Source organism: Opisthocomus hoazin, chromosome 1 (assembly GCF_030867145.1).
Source record: "Opisthocomus hoazin isolate bOpiHoa1 chromosome 1, bOpiHoa1.hap1, whole genome shotgun sequence".
Classification (NCBI taxonomy): domain Eukaryota; kingdom Metazoa; phylum Chordata; class Aves; order Opisthocomiformes; family Opisthocomidae; genus Opisthocomus; species Opisthocomus hoazin.
The window spans coordinates 97,364,872-97,388,096 of NC_134414.1; the positions used below are offsets into that span (position 1 = coordinate 97,364,872).

At 35.8% G+C, this 23,225-nt stretch overlaps 1 protein-coding gene across 19 annotated transcripts in view; it reads right to left on the bottom strand.

Annotated features, from left to right (window-relative positions):
• The window catches only part of DMD (dystrophin), a 1,341,705-nt gene that overhangs the window by 407,745 nt on the left and 910,735 nt on the right, over window positions 1–23,225 (bottom strand). For all 19 annotated transcript variants that reach the window (XM_075430270.1, XM_075430262.1, XM_075430225.1 and 16 more), the window contains one exon: window positions 3,558–3,722. In XM_075430270.1, the coding sequence (XP_075286385.1) occupies window positions 3,558–3,722 (165 nt within the window). The remainder of the gene's footprint in view (window positions 1–3,557; window positions 3,723–23,225) is intronic.

The following is a 23,225-nucleotide window of genomic DNA, read 5'->3' on the forward strand; positions in this document are numbered from 1 at the left end:
TCCTTTGTGAAGCTTTCTATAACAATAAGTAGTAATTTCTCCTTTGGTTGCACCTTTGCTGCTCTTATAGAATTCCTTTTGTGCCACTGTTTAAGGTTAACATTGCTGGTGCTTTTATTTCATTTTTCTTTTAAGTAAGTGTAAATTTAAGGGACTTCTCACCTATGTTTAGTAGTTGACTTTTGCACAAGTGGAAAAAATGTACGAGCTTTTAAATTTGTAATAATTCACAGAAATTGCAAGTTATCAGCATGAATTGTGCAAGAAAAATTCACAGATATTCTCCTTTATGTATATATTATGCATGAATTATATAGATCAATATTATTTTAAAGGTTAAATCATATTATCTGAGAAGGACATGAATTTGTTACATCCCTTTATTTATGAAGGAAACTGATGTTAGTTTTCAGATTATAGCTGCATGCCAAAAGTAAAGGTTACTACAGTTTTGAGAGAAATACATCACTGTATCTTGGAAAATTCTGTCTGAATAGTGTTTTAGATGCACCTTGGTTAATGTATCAAGTTTTAATTTCAGGTACCACACATTTCTGTAACTGAAATCTGCTACGGGTAAGTAAAAATGCAAGAAACTTGCTTTAAAAGAGGTGTATTATTGCAATATAAGATTGGTAACCTGTTAAACACATCCTATGCATTCATTTAAAACAAACACATTGCCATACCCTTCCTCTCTTACCTATCCCACCCCACCTGTTCTCGTCATTGATTTCCACCTCCTTCTGAGGCCATACAATTTCTAACACTCAATATTTGGTGGATTTAGAAGTGAATATCCTTATAGTACTCAAAACATATATCAAAATCTTTGCCACTCACTTTAGTTCTGGAACTCTTTTCCCAAATAAGTAACTTACTTAAAAACGAAAAAGATAGGAGAGGACTTAATGGCTGAGGAGGAAGTAGAAGAATGTTACCTTGCAGGTTTAGTAACGGTATGAAGAACATTGACAGAAAATTCATAAAAAGACAATGTCCCAATTGAAATTAAAATTAAAATTTGTCAGACATTATGTCAAATCCTATAACAAAAATAGTTTTCCTGAGGACTTACACAAGCCTGGTCTTTTTGACTCAAGTGCTATATTCACAAGTTTGATTGACAGTTTTAAATCTCTTCTTTCTAGCTTCCAGGTTTTTAGAAAATCCAAAAAGATTCTTTTTAAAACTTCTCATACCATCTCTTTTCTAAGAATATCAACAATAATCTTTTCATTGTACTGGATGGTCATCAATCACACGATTGTTTCTGAAAAAAGGAGTTACTAAATTCTACAGAAGATACTTCACGGTTCTCTGGATATTGGTGAAGGAATTAAAATGGTGGTAGAACAAGTGCTGGATATTTATGCACTATTTGGGAACACAAGTGCAAAAAACTTTGCTGAATACATCCCTTCTATATGTAATCCTGCAGATCTCTTTACTTTTTGAAAGGTAGCATTAGCTATACAGGGTAGTAATTTAAAAATACATATAAACATAGTCATGTCAACAATGATTCAAGAGCACATGTATCCACATGCTTGACCCAATGTAGGACAGCATACGAGCATGGATCTGAAATATGGGTTTGAAGTTGAGTATAAAATTGAATATTGTCATAAATAGGCTGCTCTCATGAATTATATTTACTCTTTTTTTTCTGTGTGTTTTGTCATGAGTAACACTCTCAAAACTCTTACTAATACTTATCCTTAAAAAAGTTATAAGAATCCCATTTGCCTTCAGAGCTATTTAATGTAGAGTCATTAATGTAACAGATTATTTTCTTGAAGAAATTACAGTCCAGGCAAACCATCAGTCAACAACATTTTAAGATGTTAAATCTAAATATTTTAAAGACAATGCAGAGAGATAACATGCAGATAAAAGCTAACACACTTCCTATGCTTACAGCTCTTATGATAGTATAAACAACTAGCAGTTTCATCTACAAACAAAACTGATCAAGCTATCTAAGTGATCTAAATTTATCCATGAAAGGAATATGGTAGAGTCTTTCACAGAGAGAAAGTTTATTTGCCTTTCTTTGTAGCTCTTCATTATTCCCTCACCTCTGTAGGAATACATGAATTCATCCCACCACTCAGGACCACAGATTTTTTTTTTTTTTTTCTATTCTTTCAACAGTTTTTCAGAAATATTCCTGCCACATCACCGTAAGAGGACTGAAAGAGCCAAGCAAAACATTTCTTTCACAAGCAGTATGAAAAGCAATACTCATACTTTGCAGCAATTTAGCCCTGCTTTTGTTTTATAGAAACTTTAATGGTGATATTATTCTAGAAATAAAGAAAATTAAATGGAAAAATACAAGAAAAAAATGTACAAATACTTGAAAATTTTTGTTAAGATACAGGAAATAAGGATAGATAACTTTCCCGAAAGTAAAAATCTATCACTCATTCAGTATATATACAGATACTTGCAAAGAGCTATACTAATTTTATCTTTTAAAAAGGGAATGAATGCCACTGCTGAACTCATTCTGTCAATTATAGGACTGCAACAGGACTTGAGATTCACTATTTAATGTAATGTGATTGTATGACAAAAAGTATTTTGGCATTAAAGCAGTTCCTTTAAAGAAACTAAGTTAAAGTGAATTTAATAAACATGCTCAGCAAAACTATACATCTTGAGAAGCAGGTATTATTCTGGTTCATGCAAATCAAGAAAAGTTTTAATATCTACAATTTTTTCTTTTTTCATTGAAAATTGCATCACTAAAATTAATACAAAACTCAGCATCCTCTGCTTAATCTTTATCAAGGTGAAAAAGATGCTCAGCCACTACAAACCAAAGATATTTCATGGATTTCAGTAAGTTATTGTATTTTAAATATTTCCTCAGTTTCTGTGAAGATAAGCTCATATATGCATAGACATAAAATGGAAGAGCAAAAGGTCTAAGTATACACCCAGCAGGCCAGTTGATTCTAGTTAGTGTTTTTCATCCTTAATTTCTCTGGCGTCACAAAACCTATATACAGGTTGGGTTTTTATACCTAAATACATATCAAGGATCAGATCACAAATATTTTTCTCACAGTTAGTAGGCAATCAGCTTTATTGATTACTGGAATGTTACCTGTGCAGTTTCTTTCTGTGCATCTTTCCTTGCAATATGGGAATCACAGTATGGTCCTAACTATTCCGATTTCCATGTAGTCATGTTAACTTGAATGAAACAGCTTAAATGGCCCAACTCTGATATTCTGAATTTTAGTTAGCTTTGTATTAAAATTTGACATATTAACTTTGGGGCTACTGTTTCATGTATATGATATGACAAAAAGAATAAATTATATTTCACCTTGAAACCATTGGTTCTGAACAGCTCTATCACTAGAAACCATTTAATGGAAAATAAAAGTTTTCCTTAATTCACAGAATTTTGAACTTCTGAGCACTATTGCTGACTTCTGTCTCAAAGCTATATTGTTAATACAAATTATACACCTGATGCTACAGCTCACTTTTTGACCACGAGAAATCCTGATTATTTTTTAAAATGTAATAAGCTTTACCTTAATATCAAAAGCTCTTGGCTGGCCCACTTTGTTATAAAGCTCCAGTTGGTTCTTGACAGGTGTTACCCACAATATCACCTGATTTAGTTGTTGATCAAGTTCGATGAAATCCTTTAGCAGAATCTCTATTTCTTTTTGTTTCTCTGGAAGATCTTTGGACACCTGAAAAAAAAATGCCAGAAGCCATTTTTGTGGGTGAAAAACACATAAAGCAATTTAATACTACACACATATACACTTACATAAAAGATTAAAATACAAGTTTTACACACCGTCATGAAAAACAGAATCACAGAATCACAGAATGGTAGGGGTTGGAAGGGACCTCTGTGGGTCATCTAGTCCAACCCTCCTGCTGAAGCAGGGTCACCTACAGCAGGCTGTAGAGGACCTTAGAACAGAATCACAGAATCACAGAATGGTAGGGGTTGGAAGGGACCTCTGTGGATCAGCTAGTCCAACCCTCCTGCCGAAGCAGGGTCACCTACAGCAGGCTGCACAGGACCTTGTCCACGCGGGCCTTGAATATCTCCAGAGAAGGAGAATCCACAACCTCCCTGGGCAGACTGTTCCACTGCTCCGTCACCCTCAGAGGGAAAAAGTTCTTCTTCATGTTCAGATGGAACTTCCTGTGCCTCAGTTTGTGCCCATTGCCCCTTGTCCTGTTGCTAGGCACTACTGAAGAGAGCTTGGCCCCATCCTCCTGACACCCACCCTTGACATATTTGTAAGCATTTATTAGGTCCCCTCTCAGCCTTCTCTTCTTCAGGCTGAACAAGCCCAGCTCCCTCAGCCTCTCCTCGTAGGAGAGATGCTCCAGTCCCCTCACCATCCTCGTAACCCTCCTCTGGACTCTCTCCAGTAGCTCCTCATCTTTCTTGAACTGGGGAGCCCAGAACTGGACAGAGTACTCCAGATGGGGCCTCACTAGGGCAGTGTAAAGGGGAAGGAGAACCTCCCTCGACCTGCTGGCCACACTCCTCCTAATGCACCCCAGGATCCCATTGGCCTTCTTGGCAGCCAGGGCACACTGCTGGCTCACGGTTAACCTGTCATCCACCAGGACACCCAGGTCCCTCTCCACAGAGCTGCTCTCCAGCAGAAGGACAGAGCAGACCTAACCATCAAATTATTACGGTAGCTATCTTGCAAGTCAGACAAAACACACTTTTTCCTAAAAAAAAAAACCCTAAAAAGACAGAGACAAAAAAAAAAACCCAACACAGAGCCACTCCCCCACAAAAAAACCTCCAGCCAGCATTAGGCTTCTCTTTTTTTTGTTATTCCACTATTCTACCCATAATACACAAAAAATCATTATATCAGTATATAGAACAGTTTTCAAGGTCAATTTTAAATCACAAAAAGCAACAGTGAAAATATGAAATTGATCATTTGAATGTTATCTAACCTTTCTCTACCTCTTGAACCTAGACACTTATCAGCATGTATTTTCTTACAAGGTGATTGGAGTTGCCAGCTGAGTACAAATATGCATGGTCAAATGCATACAATGAAGAAAAATAATTAAGAAATACATCATCAATACCAATCGGGACACTTGGTTCTCCAATTTGCATTCAAAACAGTCAGATTTTTAACTAAGCAGGTTCTTCTGTGCCAACAATATAAGAAATTACGAATCAGTGAATGGCACAGTTCAAATCCAACAGCACTGAAGCACTTGGAGTAAACATAGGAACAGGTTGGAAACAAATAAGCCAACACAAAGCTCCATGCTGTCTGTTCCAGATTGTTTTCTATAGCTAGAAAGGTGAGGTGTCACTATACTACACAATGGGCAACACTGAAAACATATACTAGGGGAGAAACCATCTGTACTTAAAAAAAAAAAAAATTCACAATAGCAAATACAGGGCCTGGGCAGAGATAAGAAGCAATGGCAGTTAATTATTAAAATCAGCCAAGAAGTATAGTTAGTTTTCCACACCAAGAAAAATGAAGTTTCCTAATGTTCATTGTTTTTAAGCACACATTTTTACCAAAGTGACCCTATCAAAAGTAGAAAAACATGAGGTTTCTGATACCTAAAATAAAAATGTAATCTCCCTGTAAAGTTAAACAGCATTAATGGAAGCATAGATATCATATTGCCTGGCTACAGAAGTATCACTGCTGTGTGCTAACTTCTAATCCCTAATGATGGTATTTTACAGAAGACAATAAATCTAAACCCGTCAGAGAAATGAAAGCAATGACAGTTACTTAAAAAAAAAACCAACCAAACACCACAAACCAACCTAACCAAACCAACCACCAGCTGAGAGTGGGAAGACCACAACTGTCTCATGACATACACATTTCTTTACAAATTTGTTTTGAAAATACTGAGTTATTGGTACTAAAAAAATCTCTCCATGTATACTGTGCATCTGATTTATTAGTTCATACTGAAGTGATACTTGTAATCCAAGAAGTTGATTTGCCATATGTCAAATTATCTCCGTTGTTCACTATAGGCACCCCTTAATATCTTATTCAGTAAAAACTGACACATGATTCAAATTACTTTTTCTGTCTTTCTAATCTTGTTAAATATAATAAACTCTGCTTTTCCAGAATGGCCCCAGATATAAAAGAAAACAATTAAAAATGCATTCATTTCCCTTATGTGCTAACTGGATAACTGTGCAGACTTTGGCTTAATTTCACAGCAGACTAGTTTCATCTTTCTTACAATTTCTGAATGTTTATTTCCAGTGTTTAGTGGCTTTAATATTAATATAAACAAGTTCCACAGAAATACTACTTAAAGTATATACGTAATCATAGGCAGATAAAAATCCAAGTTGACTTCTGAAGATCTGAAATTTAAATTAATCTGTTTCCAATCAACATTAATCAAGCATATTTGGTCTATCAAAAGACAGAGAAAGAAAATTTGTAAGGGGGGGTAGGGGAGTGGGGGTGAGAGAAGTAACTAATAATGTTCTAGGATATATTTAATCCAGAAAAGCAGAAGGCAAAAGATTAGATTTTGGTGACAGACTGTACTTCAACCTACTGTTTGCAAAAATAATCACATACGAAAAGAAAGCAGAATAAATGCTGTATGTAGTAAGAGGTAAATTGGGATATAATAAAATGCAGCCTCCTCTTACAAACTGGCTCCTGCACTAGAATTATCACATAAACATAGTTTTATAATATTTTTAATACAAAAATAAAAAAGAAATCTATGTCAATATGAATCAGCTCATTACATGCAGAAATTTAATGGCATCTAACTTTTACCACAGAGATAACAAGAGCAACAGTAAATAAACAAATAAAGGCCTTTCCTCAAACTCAGGTTAGGGGCACAGATAAGCACGGATAAGCATTTCACAAGGCAATACCTTGTAAGATCCCGGTAATGTGTTACATGTCAATGTGTGGGAATCAGATTCTTGGATTCTGGATCTCAGGGATTTAGTTTGCTTGCCCTTTGGTTTTGGGCAGGTTTTTTGTTTTGTTTTGGTTTGTTTTTTTTAAGCTCGGGCATTAAACTGTCAAGCTAGCTAATCAAATTAGAGCCTGAAGAATTTCAGGTAATTACAATTCTGCCTGTCAAGCCAAGGTACTGCTGCAGACTGTCTCTTGGGGGACAGCTTCTTTCCTGAGCTAATTCTGCAGCTCACCAGAAGCATAATTTGGGAAAATCTCCATGGACTAATGGACATCGACATGACGACTGGGTGTCCAGATTTATGTCCTTTCTGTGCAGAGGAGGACACAAGAAGATGAGGCCCTCCAGAGTCTTCCCTACCTTTTTACATAGTCTTTCAAGCTTGTTATTCATAACTCCAAGAGTTCCTTCCCTGAGGTGGGATTCTGATGCTGGTGGGACCTAGAGCCATCCCACTGCCCTGCTGTTTCTGGGCTCTCTCTACGAGTTCTTGGATGCCTCCAGGGATGAATGAGCAATGACTAGTGTCCCACTCCAATTCTCTCTTCTATATTTTTGCTTTGGGCCCCTTTCCTCCCCCATCCGGCTCTTATTTATTTGCTGCCTTAGGGTAACCATTTGGTGTCTATCCAGTTTCATCTTCTTTAGTGTCTATCTCTTTCTCTCCTACGAAAGACAGACTGTTAGGTTTTATCAGAGGAGGGCTGATATCCTTTTCTAAAGGGGAAGACCAATAGGAACAGGGGCCATAAGGCAGCACCTGTAGAAGAGTAAAAACAGGGCAAACACATGAGATCCTTTCCCTGAAATCTGCCGAAGACCGAACACAGGCCTGATTAAAGTGCATTCCTATGGACTGGCAAGGAAGACAGGGTGTGAAAGTCAGAAAATAGAAGAAAGGATAACTTCATTTGGAACATCTTCCTAAAAATCTATCTTAGCCTTTTGCATACAAATTAAGTATTTTCAACTTTGTCTTATTTGGCTGCAGATCAACATCGAAAACATACCTTGGTTTGCAACCAAAGGAAAAAAATAAATTTGCAAGTGCAAAGGACAATAGAAGTATGGATTATTCTTTCAAAGAAAAACTTCTAATTTCAACATCAAAGGATGATATAACTTCAATGATATGTGTCAAAAAATTAATCTCAAAGCATGCAATGCATCTAAAATTTGGTACTCTAGTTCAAGTGTTAATTAAGTTAGATTAATTAGAAGCTTAGTAACAGAATAATAGAAAAGATTTAAGCTCTAAATTGGGAAACAGTAGAAGATCCTAATTTTACAAATTGACATTGGTCTTCACAATACTTAATTTTATTCTAATCTTAATCTATCAGACCATTTCCCACTTATATGATTTTATGTATTCCAATTTTTGCTCTTTTCATTAAAATACTAAAAAACCCACAAATAAATTACCAGCATAGAAATGATAACAACATCTCTCAAAACAGAAAAGAATGAGAATAGTCTATGAAAATTAAATAATTGCATATTTTCAAAGTCTAGATCTTTATCCAAATATTTTCATTTCTTCTCCTTATGAATTCTAAAATTACTTGCATTGTTTCTGTTTCAACTGAACATCATGTCTTGGATGATCTTCCTTCACAAGAAGACGAAATGATACACCGTTACTTTGCTTCCATCCACTCCTCAATTTGATTACTTTGGTGCAAAACGATATATATACTTAGCTTGGCAGTACAGATCTCCTTGATCATTTCACATGCTCCAGTTTTCCACTGCTATTTCCTACTTTAGCTTTAGAAAGTTATTTTTCAGTCTATACACGTAGTTGTGTGCATGCACTATGGGATGAATTGGAGCTGAGCAGATAGAAAGGAATACCAATTCATATGATAACGATAAGTATAAAGAAAGGAAGAAGTTGTATAAAGTACATTACCTGATGCAAAACCATATTCTGTGTCTCTTTTCTGTCCAATTCCTTATGAATATCCAGAAAGCAGACTAAATTAAAGTGGTATCAATTAAAACAACAATTGTGGAGTTACAGTTCAATCCTGTAACTCAGGAACAATGCTCAAAATGAGAAAGTTGAAACTAATTAGGCAGAGACAGTAAGTAAGAAAGAAAGAACAATGGGGAATAGTTTTGCAGAGGTCAGAAATGTTATTGCACTAGATAAATTATATTAATAGTAAGGCATCACTATCATTGTTAGCAGCTGCCACCTGATAAAAGTCAGGAAAGCCACTGAAATGATTTGCATATATTATATTTCAAGTGACTAATGCCTGATTTTGAATATTTCTATTCTCTATCACAAGTCAATGTCAAGGTCATTTCCTACTTACCTGAAATGACCAAAGAAAAGATAGTGTAGTTATTACCCAGCTGCTTGAGAATACACCTGAGGAGGTGCATCTCCTCAACACATTATTTGTCAACAAAGAATATGGCAGGTTTTCCTCGTGGTGAGTGGAGAGAAAGGAAATCCCCAATTCCAACATTTTTTCAGCAGTGGAAATCTGTGGTATTTTCCCCCTCAATGTTAGATAAGATATTCCTTTCTCTTGCTAGCTGTCTCTTCAACCTCTCAATAACAGAGGGGTTATAAACTCCTTTTAAATAGATCTTATTTTGATGAACCTGACAGTGGATTAAAATTTAGCTTTCTTCATATGCATAACATGAGAAATTATAATAAATTGCAATGAATATGAGAAAAGTACATTGTGGGGTGTCTGTGAAGACTGTTAACAATGTTTTTCTTGTACTCCCTGCTTGGGAGGGTCCCTCCAATATGCAAAGTTCTTTGTCAAAGTAGGCTTCTAATGTAGGATAATTGGGAGATTCAGGTCTGAAAAAATTCACAACTATTTGCATATTGAAAAATGAAGACTGTATAGCTTTCTGTATGCATCACTTTCCTTACTTAATGTAAAATGAACAGCAGCTTCTATTCCATTTCCGCAAAAATGCAAATATCAGGAAAAAAGGCAACAAGTGACTACACTGCAGTCAACCCACAACATAACGGGACTGAAAGCAAGTTTTTACGTTGTCCAAGCCAGGACTTGGATAATAATGAAATAACTAAAGTCATAACAACTATTAAATGCAAGCTTCAATCCAGACTTATTGATTAATCGTAAGCGACACTTTTATAACACTAGTAAGAAGATTGCATAAAATAGTAATTCTTACAGCCACTGTTCAAAAAGTTTTATCTGCTTAAAATCACCATTCCTAGAGCATGGACAAAAGAATGATTTAAAATGGAAGGGGGAGAAGTTAATTTTTATGCATCATTTCTTCATGAAAACAATCAGTGTAAGAAAGAGTTTCATATAAGTTCAGTTTAGGATGCCATTTAGTTAATTAACTGAGCCATTTTCATTAACAAACTCAATATTGACTTTATAACAAAATCTACGTAATTTCTTTAAAACAATTAATATTTATGAGCCATAGGGTCTCTGTCAAAGTTGAAGTGAAGACTGTATTATTAGAGGAAGATGAAAGCAGGCTACTAAAAATATGTATAGAAGATTTTTATTTGCTATGTAGCTAGTGTTTCATGTTTCGTTACAAGCCTCCCACAACCTGACCTTGGCACGTGTATTTTGGCTTTTTAACTTTGTAACAGAGTATTTGTAATATTCTCAAGTTTCATTTTTATTAAGAAATCTTTTTTTTCTTTCCATTGATGCAGAAGACTAAAGCAGTCCACAAATTCAATGCACCAAACAATTTTCTGCTTCATCTGGCTGTTTAGCTTTTTAAAAAGCAAACAATCATGTCCCCCACCCCAATGATTTGTTTTGTTTTTCTTGCATGGTAATACGATTCTATATATCACAGTCTTCTGAATATCTGTATTCTTTTTATATTTAATATTTATAACTAATTTTCATTCATTCTGCTCTCTACTATCTCAGTGACTCTCCTTTGTCAAGGACATTTTTGAGCACAAGACCCTTCACCTTAAATGTCTGCTACATAATCTAATCCTCAATTTTCCTTTCTTTATCTTTGTTTCTTACTCAGTTCCAGAAATCTAAAAGCAGCCATAAAGGTTTTACAGTATGATTCCTGCAGTGACTCTTAATGAAGGATTTTCTGACAGGAAAATGATTTCTAAATAAAAGTACAATGCCCTAATTGTTCTTTCCCTGGTTTACAGCAGATAATACCGCATCTATCCCTCAGGCTACATGCAGTCCACGAGGCAAGCAAACTCCAGCACGTACCCCACAGTACTAGTGGTCTGCCTGAACAGTTACCTTGAGCATGCCAGTCAAAGTTTTCTTCCCACTGAAAGCAGAGCCTGACATATATATGTTGGGAGAAGAAGAGAAAATGGCAAGCCACTGGGCTCCCCAGTTCAAGAAAGATGAGGAGCTACTGGAGAGAGTCCAGAGGAGGGCTACGAGGATGATGAGGGGACTGGAGCATCTCTCCTATGAGGAGAGGCTGAGGGAGCTGGGCTTGTTCAGCCTGAAGGAGAGAAGGCTGAGAGGGGACCTTATAAATGCTTACAAATATCTCAAGGGTGGGTGTCAGAAGGATGGGGCCAAGCTCTTTTCAGTGGTGCCCAGTGACAGGACAAGGGACAATGGGCACAAACTGAAGAATAGGAAGTTCCATCTGAACATGAAGAAGAACTTCTTCACTCTGAAGGTGACAAAGCACTGGAACAGTCTGCCCAGGGAGGTTGTGGATTCTCCTTCTCTGGAGATATTCAAGACCTGCCTGGACGTGGTCCTGTGCAGCCTACTGTAGGTGACCCTGCTTCGGGAGGGGGGTAGGACTAGATGACCCACAGAGGTCCCTTCCAATCCCTACCATTCTGTGATTCTGTGAAGCCATAGTGCTATTCAGCACAGAGCTGGACTTGCTGTTGCGGTGTCCCAGAGAAACACAATGCACCTGCACAGGGTGTGATAAAACCTGGCTGACATAGTTAAGAGCAATCTCTTCTCATGGTTCGGCAAACTATAGCAGTCCTGTCTCCACTTTTGGTCTTTCCACATGACAGAGTTCTTCCTACCTGTTGCTTTATCTCACCATCCTTTTCCGCAGCCCTCCTTTGCGTTTTCCTAAGATCACACGTTATCGGATTGCTTAACAATCAAATCCATGCCCAGTACTGGAGGCTCAACTTTCAAGCATAATCAGCTCACAATGGCAATTGGTCAATAGCTAAATTAAACGTATCAATACTTCCTTCCATGTTGTTGCCTACATCTGAGAGAAGCTTCCCAGAAGCATTCACAAAACTGCTGTGGAGTTTCTAAGGACTGCCATCTGCCAGAACGCCTGGCAAGCAAAACGTAGCCAAAAGGCACTGCAATGAAACAAATGACATATATTTATACAACAGTAGTACCTTGAAATGCAAGCTATAAACTTCAAATCATTATTGGGTTTGCTTATAGAGTTCTCCATAGGAATGAAAAAAACCGACTTTTTTTTTAATAGATGTAATTGGATCTAAGATTCTAACACAGCAATATAATCAGTACCAAAGAACAATTTCTGGCTATAAGCTACACAGAGCAGTAATGAATGTATAGATAAACTATACTATTTCCACAGTAAATAAAGAGGGATTTTTTTACATTATCTTTGCACAGTGTAGATAAATTACAATGAGTTTGAATTTTGCTTACGGCTGTATATTTATAGATTTTCTTAGCAACAAAGAATTTATTCTGTTAAAAATTATACAAAAAAACTAACGTTGGTATTCCAATTCTAGTGAGTGATCTTGACTGCCAAGTACTGGAGCTGCATGACTGACAGAAAACAACTAACCATAAACTTCCTTTTCTTTTTGCATGTTCTTGAGGAAGTAACTGGTTTAGTACTTTCAGGGAGTGACAAAGTTTCATTTGTAAGAAACGTGCAGTTAATAGAAAAGTTAAGAGTGTAGGAGTTACCTATGACAACAATGCTCAATGTGCAGTTAAGTTCAGTATCGTAACAACAGGCCATTCTCTGGGTAATCACGATGCTGAATTTTTGAAAGTAACGAACTAAGGGCAAGGCAAGAGGAAGGGAAAAGGGAAGGAGAGGTTTAGCTCTAGAGATTATTTCAGACTATTCTGTTTGTGGAACTTGAATTATGCATGTTACCACATAGACAGGCCTATATAATTAAAATATAATCTTTATCTTGTAAACAACTAATAACAAAACATTGATTTTAGGTCCCTACAGTCTTCCTTAATAGAAATGCATGAAACACCTGACATACAATGGCAGTATCTGTCTTGGAACTCAAGTTTAAAAAAGCCCAAATCATTGTCATGCATTGGTGTGTGGCATCATCTGCACCACTGTTCATTGTACATGAAATCTCTCTCAAATACACAGTTGTTGCAGTGTAGAAAAATGTGTAAGGATTTGCCTAAAGTGCCTTATTTGAAATCTGGAAATTCGGCTAGATCAACAGTGCCTCAATGTAGCTGTCAGCACAAATGTCTTGACAATTAGTACTTTTTGTATTCAAAGTACTTCGCATTACTTCTTAAATATATGATAAATATATTCCAGATTCATATGGCAAACAAGAATAAAAAGGAATTTTAAGATATTCTGTAAGATAGTATGTCATTCATTGTATATATACATACATCCATATATTAAAACATTATTTTATTCGTTTCATTGTCTAGTACAGGCTTTTTACCTCTGCATGATTGTATTTCATAAATATTATTAATTCTTTGCTTAAAGTTAAAGGTGTAGCGAATAGAGCAGCAATGTGGCCTTATAAACACACATCTGAAGTCTTTCTAATGAATATAAAAACAAACAGAAATGTTTTATTCCTATGTATCCTACAGGTTATTATTAAAAGATTCATGATGTCAGCAATTCAATTTAGTTCATTCTCACTTGAAATTTAAGTTTATATATTCTAAAACAATTTTAGATCTTAATATCCAGCTAATGACTCTGTTCAAACAGGTACAAAATACCTTTGATTTTGCTATAAATTAACTAAGTTATCCTTATGGTAGGTATTAGTTGGGAATGGACATAGAAGGGTCTTGCCACTTAGATGAAGAAGCGACATTTCAAAAAGAATGCGAGAAAAATATTATGTGCTAAAGCAAATGCTAAGGGGTCCTAAGGGAAATAGCTGAGAAGATCTGCTAAATTTCATTGGTCTGCTGGCTCAACAGAACATATTTGTCAAATGGGGATGGCTTCTGTCATCGTACTGATGGGGTTTAAGCAGTGAGGTGATTCAGCACTGGCCTACGTGAGCTGACCTCAGTCTCCATTAAGGTCAGAAGTCTCATCATGCATACTTACAAAAACAAACACCATACAATTTGCTGATGTTCTGATGTGATAATTAACGACGGAAAAATGAGTTAGACACTACAGTAGTGATGAGTGATATAACAGCAGGTAAACTGATGTCTTGGGAGAGAAAAAGAGGTATCTAGCATCCCAGTCAGGTTTCCAGGTCCAGTAATTAAGAGCCTATTTTAACCAGAATATTTAAGATTTTACCTTTAACCAAAATTTCTGAAAGAGCCAGTCACCTCAATTGTTTGACACACTTGATAGTCTTTGTTTAGAAAGTGTTGCAATAGAACAGACGAGCCAGACTAAGAGTAATGGCATGTTGGAACTTTCAGGGCTAAATCCCAACACGTAATTGCCTGAAAAGAAATTCTAATTAATTTGACATCATGGCGGAAAATGAATTTTCCAATATCATATCCAACCTCCAACTTGAATGCTGTGTGACTGCAATGCTACAAAGCAATCAGAAAAAAGTGACAACTTTAAAAAGTGGGAAAACACATATATATCTCACTGTTTCTACACGCCCATGACTAATGTAAATGTATGGATGGAAATAAAACTATTCATTAACTCCCTTAACTTTTAATAGGCTTTAAAAAAACAGTAATACTAATAATGCATCAGGAATTCTCATGACTACTAGCATGGTATTTATTCATAACTCTATAGCAGTTATCTCTTTTGAAGAAGCTAAGACAGCTTTTTGCCTTTTGCTAAAATGAGTAAAATGCATTAGAATTTCTGATTTGAAAGAGAAATTTAGAAATGAATATTTAAATTTTATATCTAGAGTAATAACAATCAGGAGAGTCTTCTATGAAATAATCAAATAATTCATTTTTCAAAAGTAGAAATCTGTTTAACATTGATTACCCAAGTTAATTTAGACATTTGTAGTGAGATGTTGTTATGAAAACAGTAACAGATATCCACTCAGAGTTCGTATCTGAGAAAGAAAAAAAGAGTATGGTAAATAGGACTGTTACAAGTTTTCTTATCTAGAAGCATAAGATTCATACAAGATGATTAGCTTTTACTACCCCTAATTAGAAGTATCCCAACAGCACAAACATCCCAACTGATATCCATAGATGCTTTGGTGGGTTTACTTTTAAGAAAATGAAACCATGTGTTCCTTGCTACTGTTTTAGGTGCAGAACTGTTATTTAAGGACACTGGGATTTAACTTGATAAATGCTGTAGCACATAGAGTATTATTCAGAAAGATCTTATTAGTAACACACAGTGTGGAAACTTCAAAAGGCAAGAGAAAAATTCCTTTCCACTTCATCCCACCAAATACAGATTTAGTCTTGTCAAATGTTGAAAGTCTCTCGTGTTCCTCCTCTTTTTGCAAAACCCTTCCAGAATCTGCTGACTTTGTTTCATGTGAAGTGTAGGAGATTACAAAGACAGAGCACTCACACAAGTCATCCTCTTAGCTGCTGAGAAAGTCAGAGTAAGAACTAACACAGTGAGTAAGGAATGACCAGGGTCACAGAGGTTGCTGTTGCGGTGACTATAAGGAGGGAGGACAGGAAAGGAAGAAGAGGGAAGACAGGCAACAGACAACAAAGATACAGTATTTTGATATATGCTGCAAGAAATGCATTAGGAAATCTGCACAATTTTCTTGCAAGCAGTTCCTTTCCTGTAAGGTTTTTCTATGTTGATGAGCAACATGGTCTGAAATTCACAAAAAATACCACAATGAATTTCACAGAATCACAGAACCACAGAATGTTCGGGGTTGGAAGGGACCTCTGTGGGTCATCCAGTCCAAACCCCCTGCCGAAGAAGGGTCACCTACAGCAGGCTGCACAGGACCACGTCTAGGTGGGTCTTGAATATCTCCAGAGAGGGAGACTCCACAAATTAGCTTAATTTAATTTAAATTTAATTATGTTTGCTGTTGTTTGTTGTTAAGCCTAAAACATATCTGGAATACCAAAACTAAGGTAAACCAAATAAAGCTAGAATCTAGCATATATAAAGAAGAAAGAATCTTAACTGTTCTAAATATACTCAAAAACCTGTCTCAAAGGAAAAGAACAATAAACACGTAGTGTGTCATAAGAGCCCTTGATAGTGTGTAATTATTGCCTGATTGCTGCAAAAACATTTTGAATATAATAACTTTTTCCTTGAAGGGACTTACAATGACTAATCCTTTCAAATGAGAGTAAACAATACTGTAGTAGGGGAGTATTTATTAATAGTTAACAAGACAAAGAAAATTGATGGTGTCATTAATAAAAAAAGAGCAATCATTTATTTCTCTGCAGGACTCCTGAAATTATGTAAAACAGCATTACTAACCACTTTTACAATGTTTTAAACCTTCACAGTGCTTTAGCATCACCAAGTAATTTAATATTACAATATACCTATGGGATGGGGAGTTGTGCATAGGAAAACAGAGCAGCTGGAAAAATAAGCAAATTCACTTTACTGGGGGAATACATAACTACTTCTTTATTTTTTACTTTTGTGCTCATAAATGAGGGAAATGAGTTTGTATGTTAATAATTTAAAAATAGACCAATGCAATAATCTGTGCAAAGCACATGCCTGTGGGGGAGCATAGAAGGGAGCCGGTTATCTTCATGTTACGCAAGCTCGGCTGCCAAGGTTGAAAGCATGGCTTTTTGGGTTTTGAGGAAAAAGTCTTCCTCAGAAAACATTTCAAGCTACATCTAACCTGCTGGACCCAGAAGCGGTCCTGGGTGCTGAGAGGTGAATGCATGCACTGACCACATCTGGGCCCCATACCACAAGAAGACCTAAGCGCGCACAAGCTGTCTCCTTCCTTTCCATGGGAAGGAAGCCTAGGCTTGGGGCTAGACTGAAACTGTAGCACCCTTGTCAGGCCCCTGAGATGGGGGAACCGGGACCCTCTGGTGCACTGCAGCACAAACATGCCACTCCCCACAGGAGAGACACAAAAAAGCTGTAGTATGCAACTAAAGAAGGATACATACCCAGTATAACCAATGTTAAATCAATTTGCACCCATTTTTACAGATTAATTCCTTCCACAAACAAAACTCATTACTCAATCAGCTCTTTGTTTCTGCTGTTCAAAGAACACAGTGGAACAAAACAATGATGAGCCTTCCCAATACACTCTATTGTCTGAGAGACTCACTGATTTTAACACAGGCCAGATGAACCAGTCTGGTAGGCTACCTTACCTACACAGTAGGGATGACCAACATCATCTGTGGTTAAAATATCATAATATAATTTTATTCAGCCAGATGTTTGTGGTTTGTTTTTTTTCTTAGAAATAAAACTTTGTGTCTTTATCAAAATTCTCTCTTTTGAAGGACTTGAAAACTGTCTGCATTTCCATTCTAGCACTTCATGTTGCACAACAACATTTTAACTGTCAATAAAGCCTGGGAATTTCTTATACCCCTATTAAGTGAATGACTCTTCAGTCTTCAGTGCTTGAAACTGTACTTCAATATGGCAGAATTTCCCCACTTAACTCCTTGACACAGGATGCTATATGCTCACACAGACTTTACACAGACTTAAATGATTTCTGGCACATTTTTTGTATTTAATAGTAGTCTCTAGACTCTTCTATTTATTTCTCCAGATACCATTTGAGATCACGTATATTTTTATCTTACTACCTTTCCTTCATTAATATGACCTTCTCTAGGCATCTGATTTTAGGCATTATCAGATGGCTAAATGGACGTGGTCAGAGGGTGTATGGACCTTTTGTCTGTCTCAAATTATCCACTGGTATGTTCTCATTCAAAAATGAAATAAAGAGGGTACTCCCTTCTTTAAATTTTATATCTTTTGGACGTAGTATGAATGTAGCTCGTTTCTGACCTCAATATTTTGCAAACTGACTTGTACAGAAGACTTCAGAAATCTGCACAAAACTGCTGTAGAAACAGTTTCTTACAGTCATTCATCTGCATTTTGCAAGTGAGATCAAACATGCTCTTCCTAACCTGCGTCAATCTAAAATAAAGTATGATTTGCTATCAACATATTCTACACACGAAGGAACCCGTAACATTGTAAGAACACTTATTATCTGTATCATTTGGACCAATAGCAAAAAAAATTATTACTATATTTTAAGGCATTTTCTGCTTGGTAGTTTTCACTACCTGGCTTCCTATTTAATCTGGCTTTTACATTAAAATTTTGTATAATAATGAGGCTCCCCCGGAGGATTCATATCTAGTTTCCTGGAACAAAACCTGCATTCTGTTATGACTGATGCTTGTATAGAGAAGACTTTGCACTGTTATTTGGTTCATTCTGAATACATTAAAGTATTTCTTTTTAATAAAAATGAATATTCTTTCTTATCCACTGTTTGTTGTTTGGGGTTTTTTTGATGGCTTTGTTTGTTTTATCAGCTATGAAGTGGGTCACGTACTAAGTAATGGAACAGAAAGCAAGTGAGGCTGGGGTCTATTTAGGGCTTCTTTCAATGTGATGCTTTTTACTTCTATTCCAGAAAAAAAAATTCGTAAATTACCCTTGCTTCAGAGTTTTAGTAGATGCGGTATTTTGTTCACTACATACCTTGAATGACAAAAGTGAGCTAAAGGGGTTGAAACATTTTTGTCCGCTATCACAAAAAATAGATATGCTATGTAAAATTATATTTTCTTTAAGATTAAAGTCAATTAATGAGCCACAGTTTTCCCTTGGTGATATTCCAGCTACAACATAAATTACATATTTTTCAATTCCTTCTGCAACTAAGAACTGCATTAATTTGATTTTAATTTTGGTCTTGTAAATCTCAAAGAATAGGCATTTTCAGAAAATAGACTCTAAACAATGAATTAGCAATTATACCAAATCTCTGGATATTTTTTTAAGGTTATAAAATGCAGCTCTCTTAAAGCAACAGATTAATTTAAAAAAAAGCTGTGAGTATCATACCATAGCAATAGTCACTTCATTTGAATCTCATTTATATTTTGGTTGGTGGTCAAAACCAAAACCAGCACAGGTCTGTGCTGATATTCAGGTTCTTTTCAAACATGGCACAAGATTTTAAAGTCTCTTAGCACTAATTTTCCAGATTTAAAGACCACTGCATCCAAATCTGAATCTTAAATCAGACTAGAAGTGATCTGTTAGTCTAAGCCTTATCTGTTACCATCTCTCATTTTATAGACAGGAAATAACCAAATCTTTCAGTATAAGTTAAACCAATTCATTTTCTTCCATCTACTGTGAAAACCTATACTTAGCCTTGATCGTAGACATTCATGGAGCTATTATAATCACCTTTCAAATTACATCAACTAACAAAATAATAGAAAAAAAATGGATGTCTCCTTATGTTTTACAATAGTCTCCAGATCTTTCTGATGAAAATCATTAGGATGAGTTAGAGTATAGCATGTAAAGTGGAACAAAAACTAATGTCTGAAGCTGCTAAAATGACTACAAATTGCCTCTGATAACTGAGCAGGCTGTAGAGCGCAGTTCCCGTCGTACTCTGCCTTCTAACAAATGCAATCCATTGTTTTCAAAATATGTATCTCAATAGCTTTAAATCAATACAGCCAGAAAACCTTCAGTATAAGTAGCCTAAACAAAAAATAGGAAAAAACCCAAAAAACCCGAAGGGGTTATTTTACTTGCCTGGAAGGTGAAAATAACTCAGACATTCGTATTAGGCAACAAATGCTGTAGTCCATACTTTCTTGTTTACCTTATTTTCACAATTTGTAAGAAAACTTTATTTTATGAAAAGAGGAAAAGAAAAAAAACAAAAGCATGATATTATCAATATTCCCTGAGATCAATTCTTACCAGCTTGAAAAAAAAAACACCAAAACCCAAACCCAAATAAAAAAAGCCACTCGTACTTATCTATGGAAATCTTAGTTGAAATGCACAGTCAGTTTCTCTCTTCACAACCTGCAAAATGTGTGCTCTAAGTGAATGTACTTATATTTCTTACCAACTGAATGTAAGTTTTTGTCATCCTTGCTCTACATGTTTCTTTTGAAAACAACAGTATACAGCAATTCTCTTAAACGACACAAAATGCAATCCAATTGAAGACTTCTGGTTGTAATTAAAGATGTATGTATATATACATACAAGATATATCAGGTTTAGGCCACAAGACTATTTATATGTAAGGTTGTTTAGACTTATCATCTCCATTGCCTTTAAGAAGAAAGATGAAAAATTTAAAATGGAAACCAAATTACGAATCATATGATACTATTTAAAGGAAGTGGCTAAATTAAACTACATATCATACTACTTTCCTCCACCAGTTTTATTGCTGGAAAAGAGCAGCTAACCAACTTTGTTCCGACATAACAGGATCTAGATTTTAGATAATCAAATAAATAACAAACTAGATTTTCTGTTTAATGTTCCACACCACATGTGAAACAAATCATGCTTCTGAATATGCAGGTATTGCCTACTTCTTCAGCTGCAGAAAAAGGGAGGGTTTCTACAGAACAGCAATTAAAAAAAGAAGAAGATTTAGTCCCCTTTAGAACGGCTTCCTTAATTCTTCGCTATTCACTCCCTGTGAATATTCAGCTTCTTTATCAGTGTTAAGGACCTGAGTGTTTTGTCTGTGGAAAAAGGGATGCATCAAAACCTTATAGATCTCCATGCACGGAAGAGGTAGATTGTTGAAATCTTACATCATCCTGTGCTTAGGAGCAGAAGGTCTTCTACCAGAATATGGATAACATTACTGACTTGGAACTCAAAGATCTTTTCATTGTAGAAATTCGGTAGCAAATAAAATTTATGTTCTCCCAGACAGAAATACTACTAATGTGGGTAATTGTTGAGAATAAGTTTCTGTTGTCCAGTAGACTGGAACAGGAAGCTTATCCTTGAGTGTAGGTGGGCAGCAGAAGTTTTTAGTTGCCTCCGCTGTGATGTGGATGTCCCAGGGTGCCCAACCATAAGGACTAGTTAATGTCACAAATACCAAATGGGAAGACTGAGTGTAACCCCTTTCAGGTCTGTCCTACTTGAGTTACTGATGGAAATTTCATAGTTCTGTTATTCAGTAAGGTTATAGTTCAGTTAAACAACTCTCCCCGTTACATGGTTAACGACTAATGACAAAACAGACCCACTAGAAAGTACAGAAATATGGATCTGTCATACATAGATCATATGCTATTGCCAGTAGGAATATTTCAGTACATCCTTGTTTATAATCTACACAGCCACATTTTTTTCCAGTTAGACTGAAAATACTGGTCAACACCAAACAGATGACCTTCAAATTAATGTTTAGACTAACAAAATCTCCAGAAAAATAATTAGTTGCAAACTGCACTGGAAAGGTAAAGGCATATAAATTTTAATATAATTTGGCCTAAAATAAATTTTTAAAAGAGGAGTCATCAGCATTGCTTTACTTCTGTGTTGTGTTATGACATCTTCATTCCTGTATGCTTAGCATAGCTGAGAAACAGCAATGTATCTTTACACTGCTAGTAAATTTGCGTTTTTAAATCTTAATGACTGGTAGCTGCTAGCAACACTCAAATAAACAGGAATGAAACAAATATATACTTGTCAGACCTTGTGACATTCTCACATTCATCCAATTAACATATACTTCAAACATATGCATCAAACTTCATTTTGCTATATGCGAGGCCATTTGTCAGTATGGCTGATCATAACCTGAATGTGGACTACACCTAATTAGCAATCTGTGACAAACTGTCATAGGTAACTTATTAATTGAAAGCAAATTCAGGAAAAGATCAACCTTTTGATCTCCACAATACTGGGTATACAATTCTAATTTCAAATTGAAAGCACAGAAATCAAACTGTAGCATTAATTTTCCAAGATCTTTTCCCCTTCATCCCACAAATAATAATAGTAGCAATTGTAGTAGTTCCAACCATGAACTCAAATAAGTTGCGCTGACATGCTGGAAATTTGATGTCATCACAGGTGATCTATGATTAATTACTACTCAAGGCAAGTTACAATACATGAACTATAACCTTGTTATGACTTTGTCTTTCTGCACTTTCTGGGCCCATCTGTTTTTCTCTACACTTGATCAACCAAGCTAAGACGACCTATACTTTTCCTGGTGGTACAGAATATGTTCACAAATTATAGTCATGTCACTCCACTCCATTTTTTTTTGTCCATATAGCACAACAAATTGATTTGCTGTGGCACTAAACAGTGAAATAGTCTCTTCCGTGTCTAGTAATTAGTTCTAATGCTAGCAGGCAAATTAAAAAGCAGAAAACAAAATGTCTCTATCAGGCACTTATAACAACCTTCATAATACATACAGTAGAGGTTGTGAAGACTAAGGGGGATAAATGAGGAGAATGCTGATTTTGGCATCCAGCTTACTTTCAGATAATCTAGCTCATCCCTCTTGGCTGACACCAGACCAAGAATAATATTAAACAGTAATAAACTCCTTCCAGATACCTCTGATTCCATGGTTCACTGGTCTCAGACCTAATCTATCAATCCATTTACTACACAGTAAAAGGTAAGAAACCCATTACAGATCCGTTATATGCCCTGGCAGGTGGTATATGACAAGAACTGAATTCATCACAAACTAGAGTGCCTACTACCCCTTTTGTATGCTTTGAAGCACTAGGTGGTTAGCTTACTTGGCTATCACAGCAGAAGATACCTTGAGCTTTGAAAAGAAATGAAAAATTCTTGATGTGAAGGCATAAACCCGGTTATAAAACACTTCATTTTTCATACTATTAAGACTTCACAAAGATAGTGTTATTTTCATTTTGTCATGAAATACTGGCTTTGGAGAGGGTACAATAAGTAAAACAAGGCTAGAATTTAAAAATCATGCTTTCAAATGTGGGCTTTAATCTTCCTTCTCTGATTAAACTATGTCGAAGTAGCAGCATATTAGAATCACTATTCAATAAAGTTGTCTAAAAAATGTCATT